Source organism: Corvus cornix, chromosome 2 (genome assembly GCF_000738735.6).
Source record: "Corvus cornix cornix isolate S_Up_H32 chromosome 2, ASM73873v5, whole genome shotgun sequence".
NCBI classification, from domain to species: domain Eukaryota; kingdom Metazoa; phylum Chordata; class Aves; order Passeriformes; family Corvidae; genus Corvus; species Corvus cornix.
In genome coordinates, this window is record NC_046333.1 from 25,080,679 (window position 1) to 25,102,959 (window position 22,281).

At 37.7% G+C, this 22,281-nt stretch overlaps 1 protein-coding gene across 4 annotated transcripts in view; it reads left to right on the plus strand.

Moving 5' to 3' along the window:
- Positions 1 to 22,281, plus strand: part of POU6F2 (POU class 6 homeobox 2) — a 331,556-nt gene that overhangs the window by 138,283 nt on the left and 170,992 nt on the right. For all 4 annotated transcript variants that reach the window (XM_019285349.2, XM_019285354.2, XM_019285352.2 and 1 more), the window contains exons 3-4: positions 10,041 to 10,132; positions 11,060 to 11,288. In XM_019285349.2, coding sequence (XP_019140894.2) covers positions 10,041 to 10,132; positions 11,060 to 11,288 — 321 coding nt within the window. The remainder of the gene's footprint in view (positions 1 to 10,040; positions 10,133 to 11,059; positions 11,289 to 22,281) is intronic.

The window sequence follows — 22,281 nt, forward strand, 5'->3', positions numbered from 1 at the left end:
ACAACACTGTGCATATGAGATTAAAAGAGCTGGTGAAGGTCCCACAGGAGATGGTTGGGCATGAGCCTAAATCTTCCTTTTGCCAGATTAACACCTGATTTTTCTTTTCCTTTATGACAGCTGTAAGGAACAGACAGTGGAAGTGTTGGCTATTTCAAACCAGCCCTGGCTGTCTTTTGCATATCCTCAAAGCTGGGCACACTAAAAGAAATTAGGAAGGCAACAGCAATCCAATTCATAAAGCACATCAGGTGTGGTAAACCATCTTTTGGCTACTGAAGGATCTGTCTTGTAGGAAAGGTGGACCCAGGGTTCTCTTTGCTCCAGGTTCTCTGTGCTCCATTTGTAGCCAGACATAAGACAGCTTCTCTGGGCAGAGAAGCAACACAGCTGTGTTGGAGAGACACACAGCATGCACTTGTAGAGCACCATGTGATTGCAACTGTGTGGCTTCCATACCAAGACTGGCTTCTGTCAGTTCAGTTTGGAGTATGGACAAAGAAGTTCAAATCTGTTTGTCTGTATGTACCTTTAAATGTTATCTTTAAATTTTGTAAATATATCTAGGTTCTTCCAAAGGGCTGGATGGGTCTAAGTCAGATGCCAGAACGCATACAGAACAGTTACAGAATCTTTTCTTTAGAAGCATTTTTAGAAGGAATCAGTGATTACTTTTTGCCCAACTCCAAATTATGTTTAGTAGGCACGTACACATAGTCTGAGATCTGACATAATCCTTAAAATAAGAAAGATGACAAATGGAAGCTGATGCTGCTTTTGTGTTGTTGTGTAATGGAGTTAGAATAATGACAGGACAATAATATAATAGAATTCTGCAAAGCCCTCACTCAACTTTAAGTGAAAGTAAAATCATGGAAATTAGGAGGACAATAAAATAATGCTTTGTAAAAAGGATAAAGAAAGAGTGTTACCGAAGTCTATTAGTGACATAACACACTATGAATGCATTTAAATTAATATCATCTTTTACCAGTAGTTATTTTTCAATTACTGTAATGCTGAAAAAATAAACAGAACGATAAAATAAAAATGAAAGTGATGTAGGAAACTGATTTGTTTAAATTATGTATCTATAGAGAGAGAGGCATATGTATATATATGAAGACAAGCATTCGCATGGATTAGAAACATTATATTCCATAAAATTTAATCCTGTTAGGATGTGTCACAGTGCTCTCTTTGAAGCAAGTTGCCTGCCACTTGCTATTTTGGCAAAGCTCAGTTGTGCGTCTTCTTTTTGCTCGTTTGCTTCCTTCATGGCATGTTGTTACAAAGACGTCTTGCCATGACAAGACATTACTAACCAGGAGATCTTTCATGCAATTCAGCTGTGCTGGAATGTATGCCTCTTAAAAAATCTTAAAAGCTTTTTTAATCCGTGCTGTACTCTTAAAACTTTCCTAGAAAACTAATCCAACATATTTATAATCCAGTGGGAGTTTGACTCATATAAAGCCAAGATCAACATGCTGCAGCAACAGTGTCCAAATGTTTGTCAACCACTTAGTTATTTCTATGCAGATCTATTTTAGGGTATTTTCAGTATAGAAAAGACTATTTTAGTGGCTGCTGCAGCATGGTTTATTATCATTGACTGGCAAATAGCTCCTCAAAACCAGACACCATGATAATGCTGGCTACTAGTTTTTTAGCTACTTTTAATATTTTTAGCTTTTGATCTGCGGAGGAGGGAAGGATTGAAGGGGTGGGAAGGGGTGCAAACCAAAAGCTCTTGCTATGTGGCTTAAACTTGGTTTAGTGATGGTAAGGCTTGACAAACTTTGTAAGACCTGGCTGGAAGACTGAATGCTCTTTAAAAACATAAAGTGTTTAGGAACTCCTGGCAAAAGCTCATTGTAAACAGCCTCTACAACCAATTTCAGACAATAATAAAGAGAAGGAAGTTAATTCAGTTCAGGATTTACAAGATCTGGAGGCATACATACCATAAGTTTCTGCAGATTCTAGCCAACACTTTCATTTGAAATAATGTCTCACCCTGCTGAGCCACTGCCATGAGAACTTGCTGCACATATCAAATGGCACCAGTTGCCTTTGAAAGGCTGTTGTATTCTTGTAGCTGGGAATTTCTGAAGATACATGTGCAGCTAAATAGGCTTAAAATGAAGACTTACCAGTTTTGGATCTAGGAGAGTGATATCCTGCATACAGAGTTGCTGCCACTGTTAAGGTTTCCTCCTGGATCTCAACTGGACTCCTACACTATGCCACTCTGTGGGATGGCTCTTTCAAGAGTCTCAATAAAGTCTGAACAGCTGAACAACCTGTAATGAGACACTTGATGGAGCTGCCCCACAGGGCTGTGTAAAGACCACAGCAGAGAGTATAAAATTGTTAAAGACACCACAGGGATGAAAGCAGTGAGCTCAGTGGCAACGGTGATAAACCACAGTTGATTTACCATACTTCCTGGTCAGATTGCTTCAGCAGGAGTTTACATATATTATGGGGTGCATTTTGCTGAAAACTGACTCTGCTGTGAGGTGCTTTTACTAGGTTTAACTGGATGCTTCCTTTTTTAACTGGATATTCTCCTCTCACCAAACTAGGTGATTTGAATTTTTAAACAGGCTCTCATAGGACTGATTGAATACTAGGTTCATCTGCTTCCCACCTTACAGCTTTTTCTTTCCAGTCCCTTGTCAAAGCTGTGAGTAGAATTTCTGTCATCAGCCACCTACTTGTGCCCTCTCTGTTGAAGTTAGTCTACCAACGTAACTTGTAAAAAGCAAAATATGTCAGACATACTATGCTTTTCTTTCACCCAAAAGCCTGAAATACTGTGCACCAGAGATCGTCCACATGTATTGCCTGGCTTTCAGTAGCCTGTAGTGCCCGCAGCCGAACACATATTAAGTAACTGTGCAGGGTTCCCCAGGCAAACAGCAATATATATCTTTACAAAATATCTTCATAATCTGGTTCATTTGGGGGAAGGGTACAGAAGTCAGCTGGGGAGGGTGAATGTTGGCAAGTTGGGCTTTTGATGGAAAGCTTGCCCTCTTCCCTATTAGGAACAAAACCAATATGCATTGATAAACACTGTAAAAAATCATAAAGAAATCTAAGATAGCTATAAAGATGGCAAACTGTAACAGTTTCAAAAATAGATGTTCCAAAATATATGTTCTTTAACGTGCTCACTCTTTGGCATTTAGTAAACTTCCAGGGATGGAATGAAAGGAAAGTTTAATTTAGAGAAGCCTCCTGCCCTTCTTAGCTAGGGATCAGCTGCCCAACATGAAATAATAATGCATTCAACTGTCCATCTTCTGGTAAGCAACCTTTATCATCATTGCATTCACCAGCACTAACAGCAAACAGTGAGTATGAAATGTTGCATGAATTCAGAGAAGACTGATAGGGTCTTTGTGGCCTTAATATTTGTGCTAATGCATACAGTATAAAAGGAGCTAGAACTCACAATATGAAGGGTCCAACTCATAAAAAATGTATGTACCACTAACAAGGGATTTTTATGCACTGTACTTAGTGGTTGAAGAAAAGTAGAATGAGTCTATTTTGAATAAAGAACATACTTTTGCAATTATATCCCTTCACCTTTCCTGCAGTAGCAATACTTCTTTTCTCCCATGAGCTGTCTGAAGTGGAAGAATATTCATATAGGTACCAATAACAACAACAAAAAAATCACTTACAGAAAAAAGGAAAAGATGAGACCATGAAAGAGACAAAAATGAAGATGGGAAAGAAGAAAACTTAAGGCTCTTGGGAGAACTGGGATTTTGAGTTATTTGTGATTTTGTGCCTTGGTATAGTAGATTTTTGTTAGGTAGTAAATATAACTCATGGTTGCCCAGGAGAAGTCCTCTGTAACATGAATCACTTTAATAGTCTGATTTTCATTATAAAGAGTCATGGAGTTTTAATGTTATCAGTCCTAATCCAGAAAGATGCAGGTGCATAAATTCAAACCAATCTCTGTGCATAGGGGTAATGAGGACAGTGATTTCAGCTACTTTGTGCCTTGTAGGTGAAGAGGCTTTAGGAGGAAATATCCCCAGGTACCAGACAAAGATGGCATTCTATACTCTGCTGGCAGAATGACTTTGAGCTCTCCAGGTGATTATAGTAGTTTTGCAGTAGCAACTGCAGGGCAATTTCAGATAAGTATAAAACAGTGGTATTTTACTTACTTAAGTACTGAATGATACACTCAGTAAAGCAAATCTTCTCTATTCATACTGCTGTCTAATTCAATCCATTTTCAATGTAGGATTTTTAGCTCTTCAGTATAGGATATTGCATTGACATATATGTCAATACTGGTAAATCAATATACCATTTTGTTATCATACCACAAATATTTTCAAAGCTAAACTAGAAAGGCTTTGTACATAGGTAGGAGAAAATTAAGAATGAGAGTTATGTAAATTGACACAATCTGACATTGTGGAAGATGTGCACAGTATTTGTATTTTGTGCTGAAATGATTAAACAGTAAAATAATAACATCAACATTTCAATTTTATTAGGTTTCAGAGTTAACAGGTGCTGGTAGTAATTTTACATTGGTAGTAATACCAATGTAAAATAGAATCAGCATAAAATCTCAATTTTGTCTCCGGAAAATATTGTAAAATTTAGGTGTGTTTGTGAAATATTGTGCAACAATCTGATTACTAATGTTTTACGATGTGGTAGTTTGTGAACTCTTCCTCCCTATATGTCCAAACTCTGATGCAACAGGAAATTGAAAATAGTGAAATTAAGAGCCAAAATATGGTGGTTTGTGGCAGAATAAAGATTGTTTGGAGGGAATTTTATATTTTTTTCATTATCAGTTGAATTTTTTCTTTCAGCTATTGGATTTTGTTCACAAGATTGCTCTTGGTATAATTGCTGAAAGTTAAGGTTTCATTTAGTGAAGAGCTGAGTTACTTTAATCAGAGATGATAGACTTTCACACACCATACCTGATAATTTGAATATTATCTGTTGGTCTATTTAATTTCCTCTAAAAGGTTTTTTTCTCTTGATTATGATCTAAATGCAGCTATATATTGCTCAGACTGTTTATTTTACTAGTTTATTAGTTTTAAAAATGTAAGACTTTTTTCTCACAGGCAGTATTTTTACTTTAATGATTTAATTCTCATAGCTATATCTTTAATGTAAGTTGTCTCAGTGAGTAAGAAAAAAGTCCACTTTTGATTTCTTATCGTTATGGTTACTGAGAGATAAGTACAAGTAATTGAATGTCACATTGTGGAACTAGCTAAAGATTTAATATGAACGGTTGCTTGAAACGTGTTCTTTTATTAATGTTAATGCATTTGAAATATTTGCTTAAATCTCAGAAGAATTTACATATTCTTTTGATTACTGAAAATCTAGTATTATTGAATTTGATCTGGCTTATTTTTCAAAGCATTGAGTGCTAAAGAGAGGTGGTCCAGCATGTCCCTTGTTTTGATACAAATGTGAGACATATTAAATACATGAAAACCATGAGGAAGTCGTTCATACCCAGATCATCTGTTGAGACTAGTCCTGTGCTTTGGTATGAGCACTGGCTTTGTGTGAGCTTTGGTGCAGAGTTTGAGAAGAGATGAGAGGGTTCATCCTGCCTTTGAGCAGGCACAAGCACACATGCACAGAAGGGCCAGGGTAGAACTGGACATACAAGTTTAATGCACTCCATCATCTCTCCTGTGATGCTGTTCAGTATAGTTCCATTTTCCAGTCAGCTGCAGGTTCCTTGCAAGCATCGGAGACCAGGTGAGACAAGGGCTGCTGGGACACGCATTGCATCCAAGTGAGGGTGCTGGGGAGCATGTGCAGGTTCACCTTGTCAGAACTGCTGTACCCCTGGAGCAGCCAAGGAGTAGCAGAGCAGTTTTGTGTTTTGACCCATGCCTCCCTGAACAGTGGAACTACAGCTGAGGAGATCAGCTAAATTGTGCTTATTTGAGAATCCATACTGGAGTCTCCTTTCCCCATTAGTTGAAAAGAGGGGAATGGAGCATTCTCACCTTCAGAGGGCACTGGGAGACACTAAGAACTGAATTACCTGTTGTGTTGCTGAAAATGTGTAAGAAACAAAATAGTAGCAAACTGTGGAAAGCCTTTTATAACCAGTACATTTACAGCTGTAATTTTGTATGAGGCTTGGTGGCCTTGAGATGTGGTATTTCTTTTTTTCTTCTGACGTTTCTCTTGTTGTTTTCTCTTTTTAAAACCAGATATTGTACAACATGGCTTTTCACTTGGTTTGTGGAATTTTTTTTTCTTGTTTTGATAGGGGGAGAAGGAGGTTGCCTTTGTTTTACTTAGCTTTATTTTAAATAATATTTTATTTTAAGAAGGCTATTTTACCGTGTTTACAGTGCACTTCAATTTTTTATTGTGTCATGCTCTTCCAGTCCCTTGGTGGGATGAGAGGTGAATGTATGTATTATATAATTTATAATTAATTTATGATGAATCACATATGATGAATACTGCTTATTAAATATTAAAGCCTTGTCTACAGTCCTGGCAGTACTACGTCAGTGGCACTCCAGTCTGTTCATATGGTACTATTGAGCAAACTCATTGACTTAGGCTGTGTTGTCAGCACTCAGTTAGTTGTAAGAGCCCTGCCTAGGCAAACAGTGTTAAGAATTGGCCCTCTTTTCAGGGTAGTAGCCCTGCCACTGCCTTCCCCCTGCCCCTTGTGCACCAGCAGATGGGGATGTAATGAGAACAGAATCTCTTCAAAACATAGTTGCAGAGAAGGTGCTGCTGGTAGTGCCCTAACCCCACAGGGATTGTTGCAAGTCCTGGTTCCTTGCTGACAGAGCTCTCACTGATAGAAGGCTGAGCAGAGTTGGAGAATAACCTAACAGGAGGTAATGGCCTGGATCTGGACAAGTGGAAAATCTAGGCTAGATTTTGACAGTCCATTTTTATTAGTGAGGACTGGAATTTGGACAGGGAATAATTTACCTGCATAGGTCGTTCCAGCATCTGGAACTAATCAACTCCCAAATAAACACAGTGAAACAGAGGGGAGAAATAGTGTAGAGGATTGTGTGCTGCCAATTTAGGGCAGTTGGTCTTAATGAAGGTATTTTTCCAAATTCATAGCAGTGAATCGCTGAAGCAGAAATAGTAGAGAAATCAGAAATAGACAGAGGTCTCTGACTCCTCTGAAATCAGGAGAATCCCGCCAGTCAGAAATATATTTTTATAAGGCAGAAGAGGAAAAGTAGCCTTCTAATGATATTTTGTGCTCTGCCTTGCCTTCCTTGGAGTGTTGACCTATGTGTGTCAGTGAATGCAGCGTACAGCAAGGAAAAAATGCTGTCACTGTGTGATGCAACAGACCTTAACCCTGAAATCCTTGCTTCACTATATTTAGTGCCAGCCCAACAGGCAGATTTTCTTGTACATTTTCTTGACTCTTGAATGTCTGTTATAGCAGGTAGATTAGAAAGGGCAGGAGACATCTGAGAATTTCAGTCAGAGAATACAGGATTGATAATTTTATATAGGATCACATGAAAGTGGGTGCTGTTTTCCTGAGATGACCTCAACCTATGGGAACTAAACTAGAAGCAGCAGGCAGAGAATTTAAGCACTGAAATTAAAAAAAATTATCTGTGGTGAGTAACTGTGTGATAGGAATGTAATCTTAAGTGGTTCCAATTAGTACAATGAAAAAGGAAAGGAGTGTAATTAATTTTGGCTTGATGGTCTGTTATAACCAACTTGTGCTACATAAGGATTATGTGATCAAATATTGAAAAGTCCTTATGGTACAGATAACAGAAATCAGTGGTTCTTTGGATGGCTGCACTATGGAAAAAAGAATACTAAAACACAGGCATATTACTTCAGAACTTCTTACATATTTTCTGAGAGCTCAAGGTATAAAAACTGCAATAAAATCTAATTCTAATGAATATTTGACTTTGGTTTTGTTCTTTTCCCAAAGATTTCATAGGAAAATTTAATGACATGACAGATTAGCAGGAGCTTGTTTTAATATTAATTAAATCACACACAAAGACAAAATTCTCAGCCCTTAAAATTACGTAAACAAAATCGACTTATAAGATTTGATCTTAATGGGAACTAATATCTTCATTGGTATTGAGCCTTTGATCTAATATCACTTTATACATACAGTTGTAAAGATTAAAAAAAAAGACCATAACAGTATGTGGAAATTACCAAAGGAAAAATTATGTTTAGTAACATTGTGCTTTATTTTGTTTAGGAGAAAATCATACTGGGGAAACCCTGTCTTTAGTCTTAGGGATGGCAGCAGCACTACGATTGTTATGCATTTGAAAGAAACAGTTTTCACTGAATCTCACATATCTAGTTACATTTTTCTCTTTTCATTTAACTTGAATGAGTAAATTGCAGATAAAAAATTTAGTGACTGTGTCTCTTTCTGCATGTTGCAATTGTTGGAATCCTCACTGATTATTGTAGGTCAGCTTGTTCTCATTATTAAATGACAGTGGTCATTAAAATGGCAAACATATTTCTGTAGATCAGCAAGTTTGTATGTTTTTATTATTTCCAAATCAGATTTTTCAATAGACCACTTGTAAGTATTCTCAGAGCAATGTCCATTTCTGAATTTTTGAGACCACAAAAGATATTACAAATTAATCAGATTTTCAGATTTCCGCATAATAACTCTGCACATTTATTGTTTAATCCAATTCTTAAATGCTGTTATGATTGACAACTTGCTGTAGAGATAAAAGTCAATTGAATAATATGTAGCAGTCAATTTTATTTGAACCTTAATGTGGTGAAGGTGGGTTTTTTCATATTTCCATTATTTATAAGTTATTCCCCTTGGAGAATATATAAAAGAATTTGTTTTAAATGAGCTGATAATACCCTCTTTAAAATTTATGACAGAATAGTATCCTTTTTCCTTACAGCACAAGGGTGTGCCAAGAAACTGTTTTAGAACTATCTCGCTATTCATAGGATAAACACTGGAAAAGAGCATCTTCTTAAGGTTTACTTAGAATGGAATTTCAACCACTCATCAGAAGAAGAATAACAAAACAGGAGGTATCCTACCAACCAGGAAACCTGGTGCCATTGCCAGGGTTTTCTTTATAAGAGACCACAGTACTCTTGCAGCTACATTTGATACTTGCTGTCATTCTTACAACGTCAAAATTCAATGTGGATTTGATCATGCCATCAGCACTGAAAATTTGTGAATCAGTTGAGTCCTTCACCCAGAGGAAATCGGGGATGGGGATATAGTTTTGAAAATATATTGGTACTTTCTTACAACTGATAGGATGTTTTTATTTTTTTTCCTCCCTTTCAAATCTGTATTGCAGACTTCAGCAAAATCTAGTAGGGCTGGACTGTGTTCTGTGCTTAGCAACTCATTAGTGCCCAGCGTATAGTTCGATTGTTGGATATTGATCATCTCAATAAATGCTGGAAATCCTTGGTTTTGCAGAATTTTGCTCATCCTCCACATGCAGTTTTAAAAAACAAGCTGTCATTTGGAAGCATACCAGTTTTCAGTTTTCATAGTACCTTTTTATTGTGCATAGTAGAGCTTTTGCTGCCTCAGTAACTGACAAAAGAAAATACTTTATTCAGATAGAAAGTAAATGTGACTTGATTGTTTTTCAGATAATTTTTGCTTTCCGAAATTGCAATGGCTGATGCTCACCTATGCGTAAAAAAATGCAGTTCCCACATGCACGGAGTGCTCATGTACTGTATGTAAATTGCTGTATAATGCAACCCACATTAGCTGGGTTGATGATAGCTTCAGTTTCACTGCTGTCAGATTTCTGTAACTCTTTGAATGAGTTGGCTGGTCTGAATGAACGTTAGCATAATTTATGCAGCTGATAAGCGATTTGAGTGCTTGAGTTATTGATAAAGCACTTTAACATATCATTTTCAGCTTCATGTTATGTGACATCAGAGTAGAAGGTAATGTGGCAGTCCCCAGGCTTGATATTAAAGTCAATCTGTTCTCTGGATTTCAGAGGCCAGGGGAAACACAGTGCTGCCTGATACAAGCCCAGCAGACCAGCACCAACCCAGCCAGTCCCATCCTGCATTCCCTGTTGGGCCTCAGGTCAGTATCTTTCCTTTTGACTAATCAAGATGTGCAATTTGATGAAAAATAAATAACTGTGATTGATCATCTTTGATCTGTGTAATGCAGAAAATGTGATTCTCTTTGGCTGCATTCAGTGTTACAAAAAGGGAACATGTATGTATTGTGTATATTTTAAAAGTCAAGTTTAGCAAGATTAGATTTTGTATGTTTTTCTAAAATAAAACTTAAGAAGTTTTACATATTTAGGAGGTTAAAATATTTTCATTTCTTGTGTAAATGACTTCTGAAATTAATATAATAATTTAATATTAAAGAGCTTGTGCAATTTTAATGCAGAATTATTGTCTCTGACAGTTATGTCTGTCACACAGAGCTCCTGCATTAGTAAAGGTATTTCATTATCTTTTATGCCAGATATTTATTTTCTTTAGAGCATAGTAGTATGGCACTTTATAAGACTTTAAAATATTTCCCATCTCACTTCACAATTTTATCCAAGTTCAGCCATACTCTTAAGAAGATACTCAATATTCTTCCACTTCCCAGGACAGTCTTGGTCCACAAAAATTCTGGTAGTTGTTGGTGTAGTGTTTTCTGCTGTTATCAATCAGTATACAACCAGGAATTTCTTGGAAATGTTGGCATTTAGGTACTTGTAGACCAAGTTGAGTTAGGTCTTCTTTTGCTCATAAATTATCTTTGGTACATGTGTAATGAATTTTCCAGTCTAGATTCAGCTGGGATCACTACTATGCTATGTGACAGTTTCAGACTGTCATGTTTGTCAAACCTTTCTGTGTTGGTGAAAATGTATGCTTTAAGATACCGGAAGCAGTGCATGTCTGTAATGGCACATGAAAAGATCTCAAGCCAGAAGAGTTGTAAGTGTGTAATACTGAGCTATACACAGTAAAATAGGTTTGTGTCTGTGGTTTCTTACAGCCACTACTGACAGCCCAACAGTTAGCCTCAGCAGTAGCAGGGGTGATGCCAGGAGGCACTCCAGCCCTGAATCAACCAATCCTTATTCCTTTCAACATGGCTGGGCAGCTGGGGGGCCAACAAGGACTCGTCCTAACTCTACCTACAGCAAATCTCACCAACATCCAAGGACTGGTAGCAGCAGCTGCAGCAGGAGGCATCATGACTTTGCCATTGCAAAATCTACAAGGTAAGTCGTTGATAATTTTTCTAACAGGTTCTTTCACCTGTTTTACACCATCTCTTTCTTTTACACTGAGCGATCTCTTTTTCAAATTAAATGTTGCTCTTCATGAATACTGACAAGTAATACCTGGATTGTTTTTGAATGCTTGGGAGATACTTAGGGGCTATTTGTCTTTATGAAAACATATTGGAGGTTGGGTCTTACATTCTATGGGTCAGTAATGTAAACCACTTGAATGACTCATTAGGTTTTTCTGTCATCAGTGATAAATGTTCTCTACTCACAGATCACTTTAAAATTTCAAATCAAAGAATAATAGAATCGTAGAATATTAAGGGTTTGGAATGGACTTCAAATATCATCTATTCCCAACCCCACCTGTCATGGGCAGGGCCACCTCCCCCTAGAACAGGTTGTGCAATGCCTTATCCAACCTGGCTTTGAACACTGCCAATGTTGGGGCATCCACAACCTCCCTGGGCAACCTGTTCCACTGTCTTATCACCCCCACAGTGAAAAATTTCTTCTTAATATGTAACCTAAATCTTCCCTCTTTCAATTTATACCCATTATTCCTTGTCCTGTCACTGCAGTTCCTGATGAAGAGTCCCTCTCCAGCTCCCCTGTAGGCCCCCTTCAGATACTGGAAGTTTGCCATGAGGTCTCCATGCAACCTTCTCTTCTCCAGGCTGAACGGCCTCAGCTTTCTCAGCCTGTGTTCATAGGGAAGGTGCTCCAATCCTCTTACAAACTTCATGGCCCTCCTCTGGACTTGCTCCAACAGTTCCAGGTCTTTCTTATGGTGGGGACACCAGAACTGTGCACAGTACTCCAGGTGGGATCTCATGTGAGCAGAGCAGAGGGGCAGAATCACCTTCTTTGACCTGATGGCCACACTCCTTGTGATGCAGCCCAGGATTTGATTGGCTTTCTGGGCTCTGAGCACACACAGCTGGCTCATGTCGAGTTTTTCATCACTTGTCAACTCCAAGTCTTTCTCCTCAGGGCTGTTCTCAATCACTTCTCTACCCAACCCATTGGTGTGTCTGGGATTGCCGTGACCTGGATGTAGGACCTTGCGCTTTGCTTTGTTGAACTTCACGAGGTTTGCTTCAGTCCACATCTCAAGCCTGTCAAGGTCCCTCTGAATGCCATTATCCCTTCCTTCCAAGCAAGTTGACTGCAACACACCACTTATTTCACCACTGCTGATTAAAGCAGCTGTATGAATAGCAACGACTAAAAATACAGTATTGCATGAAAATAACTTTTTTTTTAAACTTTTACAGTCAAATCAGAGTTTTCTCATCTGTCATCCATGCCCCAGATACATGTTTTTGTTCTTGCTGTGGGAGGTCTGCTTTATCAATAAGGTTCTGCCATCCTCTTTCAAGTTATTGAGAAAGTTGCATGACTCCAAAGTAACTAGGAAAAAGTTAATCTCTGTATGTATCCTCTCTATTGTCTGAGCTGTACCATGTTTCCAATAGTTCTACCCTGAGGGATCTGCTATGTTTTCCCTGTGGTCTAAAATCAGACTGAACGCCCTTTTCTTTCCTAGTATTCTCTTCTGTTCAATCAATGTGTCTAACACTGTTAGGAACAGTACTCAATCCAAGTACATATGATATAAAATTCATATGTATTTATTTACTATTCCTAACTATGTTGATGGTTCTCAGAATGCAGTTGCTGCTGAACAGAATGGAACAAAATACAGCAAGATAAGTGTTAGCCGGTATCTTACAACAGAATTGCATAGTTTTAGTGGAAGAGGGCAGTAAAGGAAGTGATAGTCCAGTGTGAAAGTTACAAAGGTATGACCAGGAAGTGTAAAAAGAAAGGTTTAACTCTTTAGATTTATTGATTTATTTATTTATTGTTATTTATTTCCAATGTAAATGGTATGAAAAATTTTCCACCAACAAAATGGTAATTTTTAAAAATTAATCCTCTGCACTGTGGCCTAAATACCTGTTAGTCACCAAACTCTGGTGGCTGCTGATGCATTGTTTGAAGCACCAGATCCTACAGGTTGTCAAACAGAGAAAACAAAGAGACAGATCTTGTGTTGAACAAACTCCCTTACAAAGTGCATGCATAGGACTCTCACCTGTTGGAGCAATTACTTGCCTTTACCTTCTGCATGTTTTAAAGTTTAATGTCAACAGACCTCTCTTATCATAGTTGTAAATGGTTTTCACTTTAATGTTTAAAATAATGTCTCTCTCATACCATTAAGCTGCACCAAAGAACCTGTCATTCATAAATGATAGATGAAAAGGACACACTAATGCACAAATTTTGCTTGTTTAAAATTTGAGAGTGCATGTAAAGTAGGAATGGGAGATTAAAAAAATAATGCAAGAACAGGAGCGGGTAAAAGCAGATATAACAAAGTGAAGGGGAAGTAGCTTTTTAGCGTAGGTGGATGATGAAATCTTAATGAAGAAACAGGCATTATAAAAATGTATCCTTCCACTCTGGAGTGCTCCAGGTTAGAGTTGCTGGGTATGTAGTATTATAAATAAACATAAGCTTGTGCAGTTCTTACGTCATTTATTCACCCCGTATTGAAAAGCTGCAAGGTAGGGATTAAGCCAGGCAACCTTTGCTCTTTAGTTTAGCCATGGATATCTAATTGCTAGCTAAAAGATGTAACTCTGCTGCCATATAAATTTTGCAAGCAATGACCTTACCAGATGAAAAGGTTTTCTTTATAATCTTTACTGGTAGATAGGAGCCTGGGATCAAATACGGACTTCCAGGAGCAGCAGGTTCAGTTCCCTGCCTATGAACACAATCACACCTTCCATAATGTATCTGAAAGGAACAGATCTCATGAATTTATTTAGTTGTGTTGCTGTTTGTTTTCTTCTCTACCCTTCCATCCTGATCTTCTAAGCAAGTGCTACTGCCTGCCCTCAGTTTTTGGAAATGAAACTGATACACAAGGCAGCAAAGTAATCTGGTCAAGATAGCTCCTACCATCCTGAATCACAGCTGTAAACTGCCATTGCTCGCTCTGTAGCCCACTGTCCAATGCATGCATGAATGAAGATAGGAATCAGGTGAGAGTGGGGAGTGTTGTGTGGTGTCGTCAGTTCCATTGAACCTGACTGACTTCTGGTCCCTGTTTTTTTTGTGGTTGGTTGAAAATAATCATAGAATGTGTGTTCTGTTTTGTAGACAGCACTTTTATAAGTATGCTCAAAAAAGCCCATGCTTGGACACAGTTGGGTAATTCCTGCTCTTTTGGTGAAATCAGACCACAGTCATCAGCTTCCATCTCTGAACCTCACTGTAGCACGATCAACTTAGATAATGGGAGGACATGTTTTCATGCTGTTTTCCAACCTGTTGTATTCCTGTTGTCACATCTGCTGTCCCTGAATTTTCAGTGAGGTCAAGCATAGATGTCCACAGCTCCTGTGGGTGGGGTCTTTTGTCTTTCTTCTCTCGGAAGTAAACTTCTAAAACTCTTCATTTCCAACTACCCCAGCTAAGTAACTCAAAAGACACCCTGAACACTTTTTGAATAATGTATGAATTCAGAAAAGTTCTGATCTGGCAGAGTATTTGAATTCATACTGAATGTTGATCAAGGGAGTAATTCCACTATATTTTTTGTGCTCCACATACATGTTTAATTTATTTTTTTCTCAGGAACTTTCAGGTCTGGTTCAGGGTGATAAATATGAGACCTCAAAGTGCCTAGATAAAACAATGAAAATCCTCATTTGTGAAAAAAGAACACTCAATGATAGGAAACACAGAGGAGATATGCTAAGTATTTGAGAGAACATGAGTTTCTTTTAAAATGGAGCAATTAATGATTGCTCACAGAGTATAACTTAGTGATATTGCCTATTCTTCACTTGCCAGTTACCTATAAAAAATATTTTTTTTTCCCCAGATGTGTTTGTGTTAAATTGTTCAGTTACTCTATGGTCCTGATCCACCACTAAGTTGATAGGAATTTCATTGCTGTAAGTGAAAAGAGATTTAGACCAGACCTCTTCCAAAACTTCTCTTCTTCATACATACTTGATTATTTTCTGTTCATTACACCCTGTCATTTGCTATGTACACTGCTATACCGTATCTGTTCCCTGAGCAAATAGATCAAATGTGTGCGAACAGAAGGAAGGGAAGTGAATGTGTAAATTCTTGCTGTGAAATTTAGGAAAATACGTTTTCCCTGGCTTCAAGCAAGCAAATTTCATATGCACAACTAATATGCAAATAATAAAATTTACTGAGATGGAAGACGGTTGGTGGCAGAATAAAACTATCTACCTTAGTGAAAAACAAAAATCCCTGAACATAACACCCATTCACCTGTGGAATTTTGACTTTCCACCAACAGTTCTTTGAAGAAAACAGTAAAATCAGCAACAATAACTTTTTAGTGTAATCCACTAAAAGCACTGAAGATAAAAGTTTAAAAACTATCCATGAAAGATATCATCCCAATAAACTTACACACCTGTTTTCCCCTCACCATTTCTTAGAAATACAGGTGGAACATAGCCATGCTTTCCTAAAATTTTGCAGGTGTCACAATAAGAATGGTGAGGTCGTGAGAAGTGAAAAAGTGAGGCAGGTACCCTACAAGACAGTGTGTTTCCTGTCTTCTGCTCTTAGTCCATTGCTTCTTGGCCTGTATTTATGGACTTAATGCAGAAAGTAGTCTGACAGCCTCCCTCTTAATCGGCCAAACTGGTGCTCACAAATACTCATCCTCCTGCCTTCAGGAAACTTTTCTATGGGCTGAATAGTTTCAGTTTTTGCATCTCTTTTTCCAGGTCAGATTTCTCTAGGCTTTGGGAGGAGTATGTTCTTTTTTTTAATTTTAGTTATCCTTCTCAAGAGACTCTCCAAGGGACTAGTTGCTTAATCTCAGAGTATTCAGTAATGCCTGGGAGCTGATATTCATGAAAAGACATTCTCTCCTTAAGCCCATCTGATTTTTATGTCTCAATGTAATATTTCTGTATAGCTGAAACAAGAAACTTTTTGGGTGGGGGGGGCTGAATTTGTTCTGACTTGTTTTCTCTATGTAATTTTAACCCTGTGAATTTCCTGTTGAAATAACTGAAAAATGGGAAGGCATTCCAGTCCTGGGGAGTTGTTAACAGCTGTCCTCTCTCTTTTTGGTTTCTTTTCCATGAAAACCAAAGCAGTTTTAGCTAAAAAATTAAGGTATTTTAGCTATTCTTTTAGTATAGTATATGTGTTTTGAAATTAGAAAATGGCAGTGTTTTCTGTCAGCTCACTGCTGGCCACTCACCATGGGTAACAGTCTGGGAGTATCTCTGCAAAGGGCTGGTCCAAATATATTTTATCACATAGCAATGGCAAAACAGTGTTCTAGATATATGTGCCAATATAGAGAGAGAATTACACTGGAACCTTGAAAGAAATCAACAAGCTGGAGACTGTAGCCTCATGGCACTGAAACTTTGTGTATTTTATTTCCACTACCCATTGTACTGCTCCTAAAGTGGATGTCAATAATTTATTTACAAGTCAAAGTTTCTCAGTCTTGAGTCATGAAAGAAATGAGAACAAACTATCTCTCTAAATCACTAGTGAAAGCCTTCAGTGCTGAAAGGAAGTCTTGCATAGCTGAAAATGTGAAATCATTAAATTACATTATTTAAACAGCAGCAGGTCATATTTTAGCAGCAATACAATGGAAGGGGAAATGTATTAAACATCTTGAGAGATAGGAGACAGCCATTAAAATGCACTGATACGGGTTACAGTTGACACAGATAATGGTAAAAAAAAATTAAGGAGGCTTTTTTTATATAGAGATCAGTCAAAAAGAATGTTAGGTAAAGACAAGAGTAACAAAAAGAAAAAAACCCTATTGTTTACATTTATTAGATCTTGTTTCCTGTGAACAGAGATTTGTATCATTAATTGTACAACAGATAAAGTAAACATGCTCTGTCTCCATTCCTCCATGTACACACACCTTAAAAATCAGAAATCAGAGAGAGATGAAAAACAAGAAAGAGACAGAAAAGAAGTAAACTAAAAACCTCAATTGCTTACTGATCTACAGTCCAAATTCCAGTTCCTTAGAACATTTTTCCCTTTTAACTAAAGTGATACAGTCCCTATTCATTTGTATTCCCCTTCAAGTAACATGAAATAGCTTTCAGAGTCTACAGAAAGGCAGTGTTTCACTTATGTATTTTAATGAGCACCAATGTCAGTAATAATCAAAATGATGTTTCACTTAGAGGAATAGTTTATTCCCAGGTACTTTTGCAGTGTACTAACATAACCAGAACAAGAATGACAAGAACCAAGAGGAAGAGCTGCACTCGTAGCAATTTCTGTGAAGCCCTCAAACCAAATATACCTTCCCTTATCACTGTATAAATGCTGCTCAAAATGCAGTCACTGTGAAGGGCTCACTTACACAAAGAAGGGGATAGCCAACCCCAAAGACAAACCTCCCTAGCTTACTACATGGAAAGAAGTAAGAGAGATGTGAGCATCCGTAAGCACACTGTGGCATGCACAGTGTCTATGGATTAGCAGCCACTACAGCAGGTTTCCTCAGGCTATCAGCTGTATCCCATCCAAACTGTTGTAGGATAACTGAACTAATATGCAGAGATCGCTGAAGATGGGATGAGTTATCTCTGTCTGGTCTCCCAGGAAATGTACTTTTTTGGAAGACCTAACATTTGTTTTTGGAAGAAAGGGCAAAATCTCCTTTTCTGTAGGTAGTATAGCAAGAATCTTACTGGGTTGTTTGTTTATTTGTTCAGGTTTTTCCCCATAATACAAGGCTTCTCCTGTGCGAATGCATTGGCCCCATGTTAATTGCTCATCTTGTTCAGTGGCAAATTGCTGCCTTCACAGAGGGAATGTGAAAGGTTCAGGTCTGTATTAGTTACTAGCTGTTTATTGATCCCTCCCAGAGTGTTAGCTATTTGTTGTTTGGTTTCTCTGCCCCATGAGTTAAAGGCCTACCATCAGAGGCATTAAAATGCAGTAGCCTTAATGCTTGTGTGCTCTGTTGTTGACCTCCGCCCAAAACAGACCTCAGACATGCCTATATTTTTGCTACTGATGGTTATGGAACAACATTGGTGAGAAGTAATGATGTGATGTAGATCAAGTTCTGAAACCAAAGTGTTCACACCTACTTAAATGTTGCAGGCCAATTACTGACAAAGTCTAAATTTCCAGACTTCTATGCCAAGAAGCAGATGGGAAAGAAGTAGTCTGCACCTCCCCAGCCTCCCTGAACTTTCCACCAAAACCCTATTGGTTAACTATTCTCTAGCAGGCATGACCACTAAGCTAGGAGTTGTGGCATGACTGGTATGTGAGGCCTGGTCATTTGGGGGAATGTGCACCTTTATTGAGCCCTGACTTAGACTGATACTGCTCCTGGCAGGAATATTCTGCATGCAAGATTATAAATGAAATTTCCATCAACCAGAACATGGATGCATTTTAATGCTGCTTTTAAGGTGTATCTTTGCACCTGTTTTGAGAGGCCTTTAATCTTCTTCTTGAATTTAGACTGTCACAATTTAAATTAATGTAGAGAAAACTCATTCCAATAATGTGAAGCACTCAACTTACTGTAATCTTACAAAAGCCAAGAAATTTCAAATGCTGGTGAAAAACCCAGCTAGCGTTTGTCACTCTGTTCTTCACCTCTGCATTTTCACACACATGCTACATGCAGTAGTGGATCACATGCAAATAGGTAGGTATGTCTAGATCACATACCAACAGTTGGGTACATCTATATGGTATATACACATGCTGGTTCTCATGCTGGTCCAAGACTCTCTACTGCAGTAGAGAGAGTTGTACAAAGATTACCAGGATGGATTTGCAGCCTTCACTCTTAATTTCCTTGCCTTAGTGGATTTAAGTCAGACATTTATAGTATTTGTGGTTTAATTTCCTTTGTTTTTCCATGGTCTTTGTATTAATAAAATCCCTGTGATTCATGTTTTAAAAACTCCCTGGATACAGACTTCTGTTCCTGATTCACCGGTGAGATTCTAATCAAGGACATATATATTTAGGGACTCATAAAAGCAACAAAATCTTTATTGACCAACTGGGTTTACAGACATTTTTAATAGTGTGAATTTTGAATGCATGGAACATACAAATTAAATGCCTGAGAGCCAATTTTTTTAATGAAATTTCTTTAATGTCTATGTGATTCTGTACCACAGAACCATACACTTCCGCTTTATGGAGACCTCCAATTCTTTCTTCTTTTTTTTTTTTTTTTTTTTGTCATGGAAAGTTCTGAGTGTATCTTACGACTTTCTCATTAAAATCTTAAAGTTTATGCATATTGAAACATTATATAGAATTTTCTTTTTTCCTTTTTAATTTGAGAAAAAAAATATCTCTGCCACTGAGACTGCCCCATAAATGGGAACAGAATCTATCCATCAGAACATCAGAAATTATAAAAGTGAAATTTCTTTCAGTTTTCTCATCCCCAGACCTCTATGCAATCTTACATCCGCTGGGTAGAAAGTTGTACTCATGGAGATCTTCAGGCTTCCACTTCATTTTCCTGAAACTGCCTTCATTCCTTGTCTGTTTCATCTTTGCAAGCTTGTTAGTCTGACAGATGTAGCAGACCTGAGACCTGTGTTCTTGCTCTGCACTTTGACCCAGGTGTTCCATATAATGGAAGACAATTCGTGCACATTTTTTGCAAGTCTTCCCACCTGTAAACAAATGTGTAGATAATTAACAGTTATTCTTTCCTACAAAGTGGCTTAAATCACTACTGTTAGATGCCTTGAGTTCCTCGCACACAGCTAGATCTTTGCTAAATGTTCTAAATTCCTAAGTCTTGTTCCAGTCCATAGATGTAAAATACTCTAAACTCTTTTTTTCAGTAGCTGCAAAAATAAAGTGAATTATTTCCTTATTTTTTGGACCTACAGTCATGTTTTCCAGCTCACAGAAGGACTGGAGGTTTCCACCAAGGTCAATAAGATCCAGCACCATATGGGCTCTTAGATAATTGCCTGCTATAGTTTTTTTTTCTTATTTATTTTTACATAAATATTGCTTTTAAACTTAATCATCTGTAGACTCAACATATGTTACAGCAGGGATTACTGTAACAGGCATATATCAAACCAGGAGTCCCGTGGAAAGGAAATATATATGGACAGATCCTCGGTAGATGTTTCAGAGATGTTTATTTCTCCAGCCGCATGGCTGGGGCTCTCCTGAGGAACTCCCCCAGTCACGGACCCGAGGGTCCTTGGCCACCCCGGGGAACACAAACCAACCAATCTGGAATGAGGCTGACCAGGGGCAGGGAAACCCCGTGTCTCCCCCCCAGGGCCCCTCTCCCAGGGCTCCATGGCAGGGGGGAGGGACCCCAATAGACATATATTAACAGACCCTTTTTTCACTTAGTTGTGTTTTAATATGATAAATTATGCAATGTTAAAAATAAATCTTCATCATAAAAACAAGGTACTCGTCTCATTTCCAATGATTAATTCTATTCAAGTAAATGGTGATGCTTCAGATTTACGGTATCTTTTCCTTTCTGTTTCTCAGATCCCATTTCAGTCTCTTGTGCCTTTCCTCATCCAGAACTGACTCTATCCATCCTTTATATTTCAACTTGGTTTCTTAAGCTATTCACAACCCAAATATTCCTGAATGTATTCTGTACTGTGTAGCTGATTTCCTATTGTGTCAGCAGTAATAACTGAAGAAGAGGTGATAAAACTGTTGTAATTTTACCATTATATTGGATTTCTGTATTTTAGAAGATGTAGTTGTAACAGGACATGAATCCTGTTTAAAAAGCAAAGAAATGATAGTAGGACATTTTGAGGAAATTCACTTATTGGGACCCTGAAAGTTGTTTCTTTTATCTTTCTTATTTTTAAAAGGATAAAACCTCTCAAGAACAAACTCTGAACGTGTTTTCTGAAAACAGTCTAAAATCTGAACAGAGCAATCACTTAGATTCTCTTTTCAAGATTTTAGCTTTTCTTTTCCCAAAGCAGTGCTTGTGAATTGTGAAAGAAGACTGTTGTTCCCCCCCTCCCCCAACACTGCAGCATCTTTAGAAAATATTCAGTTCTCCAACCCCCCAAGCTTTCATATTACTGGTAACCAAATCAATTCTTTGAATATTTGTTTTACTCTGCTTTAGCAAGAGCGGTTGCTCATGTTACATTTATCTAATATGAGCACCTTGGCCAGTTGTAACCAAAATTAAAAACATATATTATTTGCTCCATTTCTCAAAAGAATATTATTGGTTCTAAGTGTAAGGCTTATTAAGTATATCTTTATGCATTTATGTTCCCATGAGTGCCATTATTAAAAAAATTTTAGTGATATTTATATATATTCAATGTTCAACATCAGATAATTTGAGTTTCCTGTGTTTGTAAGGTAACTCACAAGGGAGAAAGTTGTATTAAATAAATAATACAGATAAATTTTATACTTCCATATATTTCAAAGCTAATGCAGCTAACTTTCAGTGGAATGGTAACATAAGACGCAGTGCTATAATATGATTGATTTGTTTTGACAGCAGCCAAATAATTGAGAGTGAAAGGTGTCAGCACAGATGAAATATTGTATAAGCCACATTCAGAAGGCAACCCCAGCAGCAATAGCAACTGGAGTTTTATTTCCTTTGATATCGCACTGTTACTCACTTCCAGTTTATTATAAAACCATGTAAGGTACGCAACTTTATGTGTGATGGAGGCTTTTATGGAGGGGATAGAAACAGAAGTTTGTCAGGTACTTGAACAATAGATACTGACAATGCGATGTATGATGGATACAATATACAAGGGTAAATTATCTTAATCTTTCCCACTAGTTTTTTGTCTTCTTTTAAACACTTTTTTTCAGGCTACTGCTTATCTGGCGTCTTACCTCTAGCTTGGAGGGTAAGTGATTCCCTCCAGAGCAACCAGTCTATGGATTG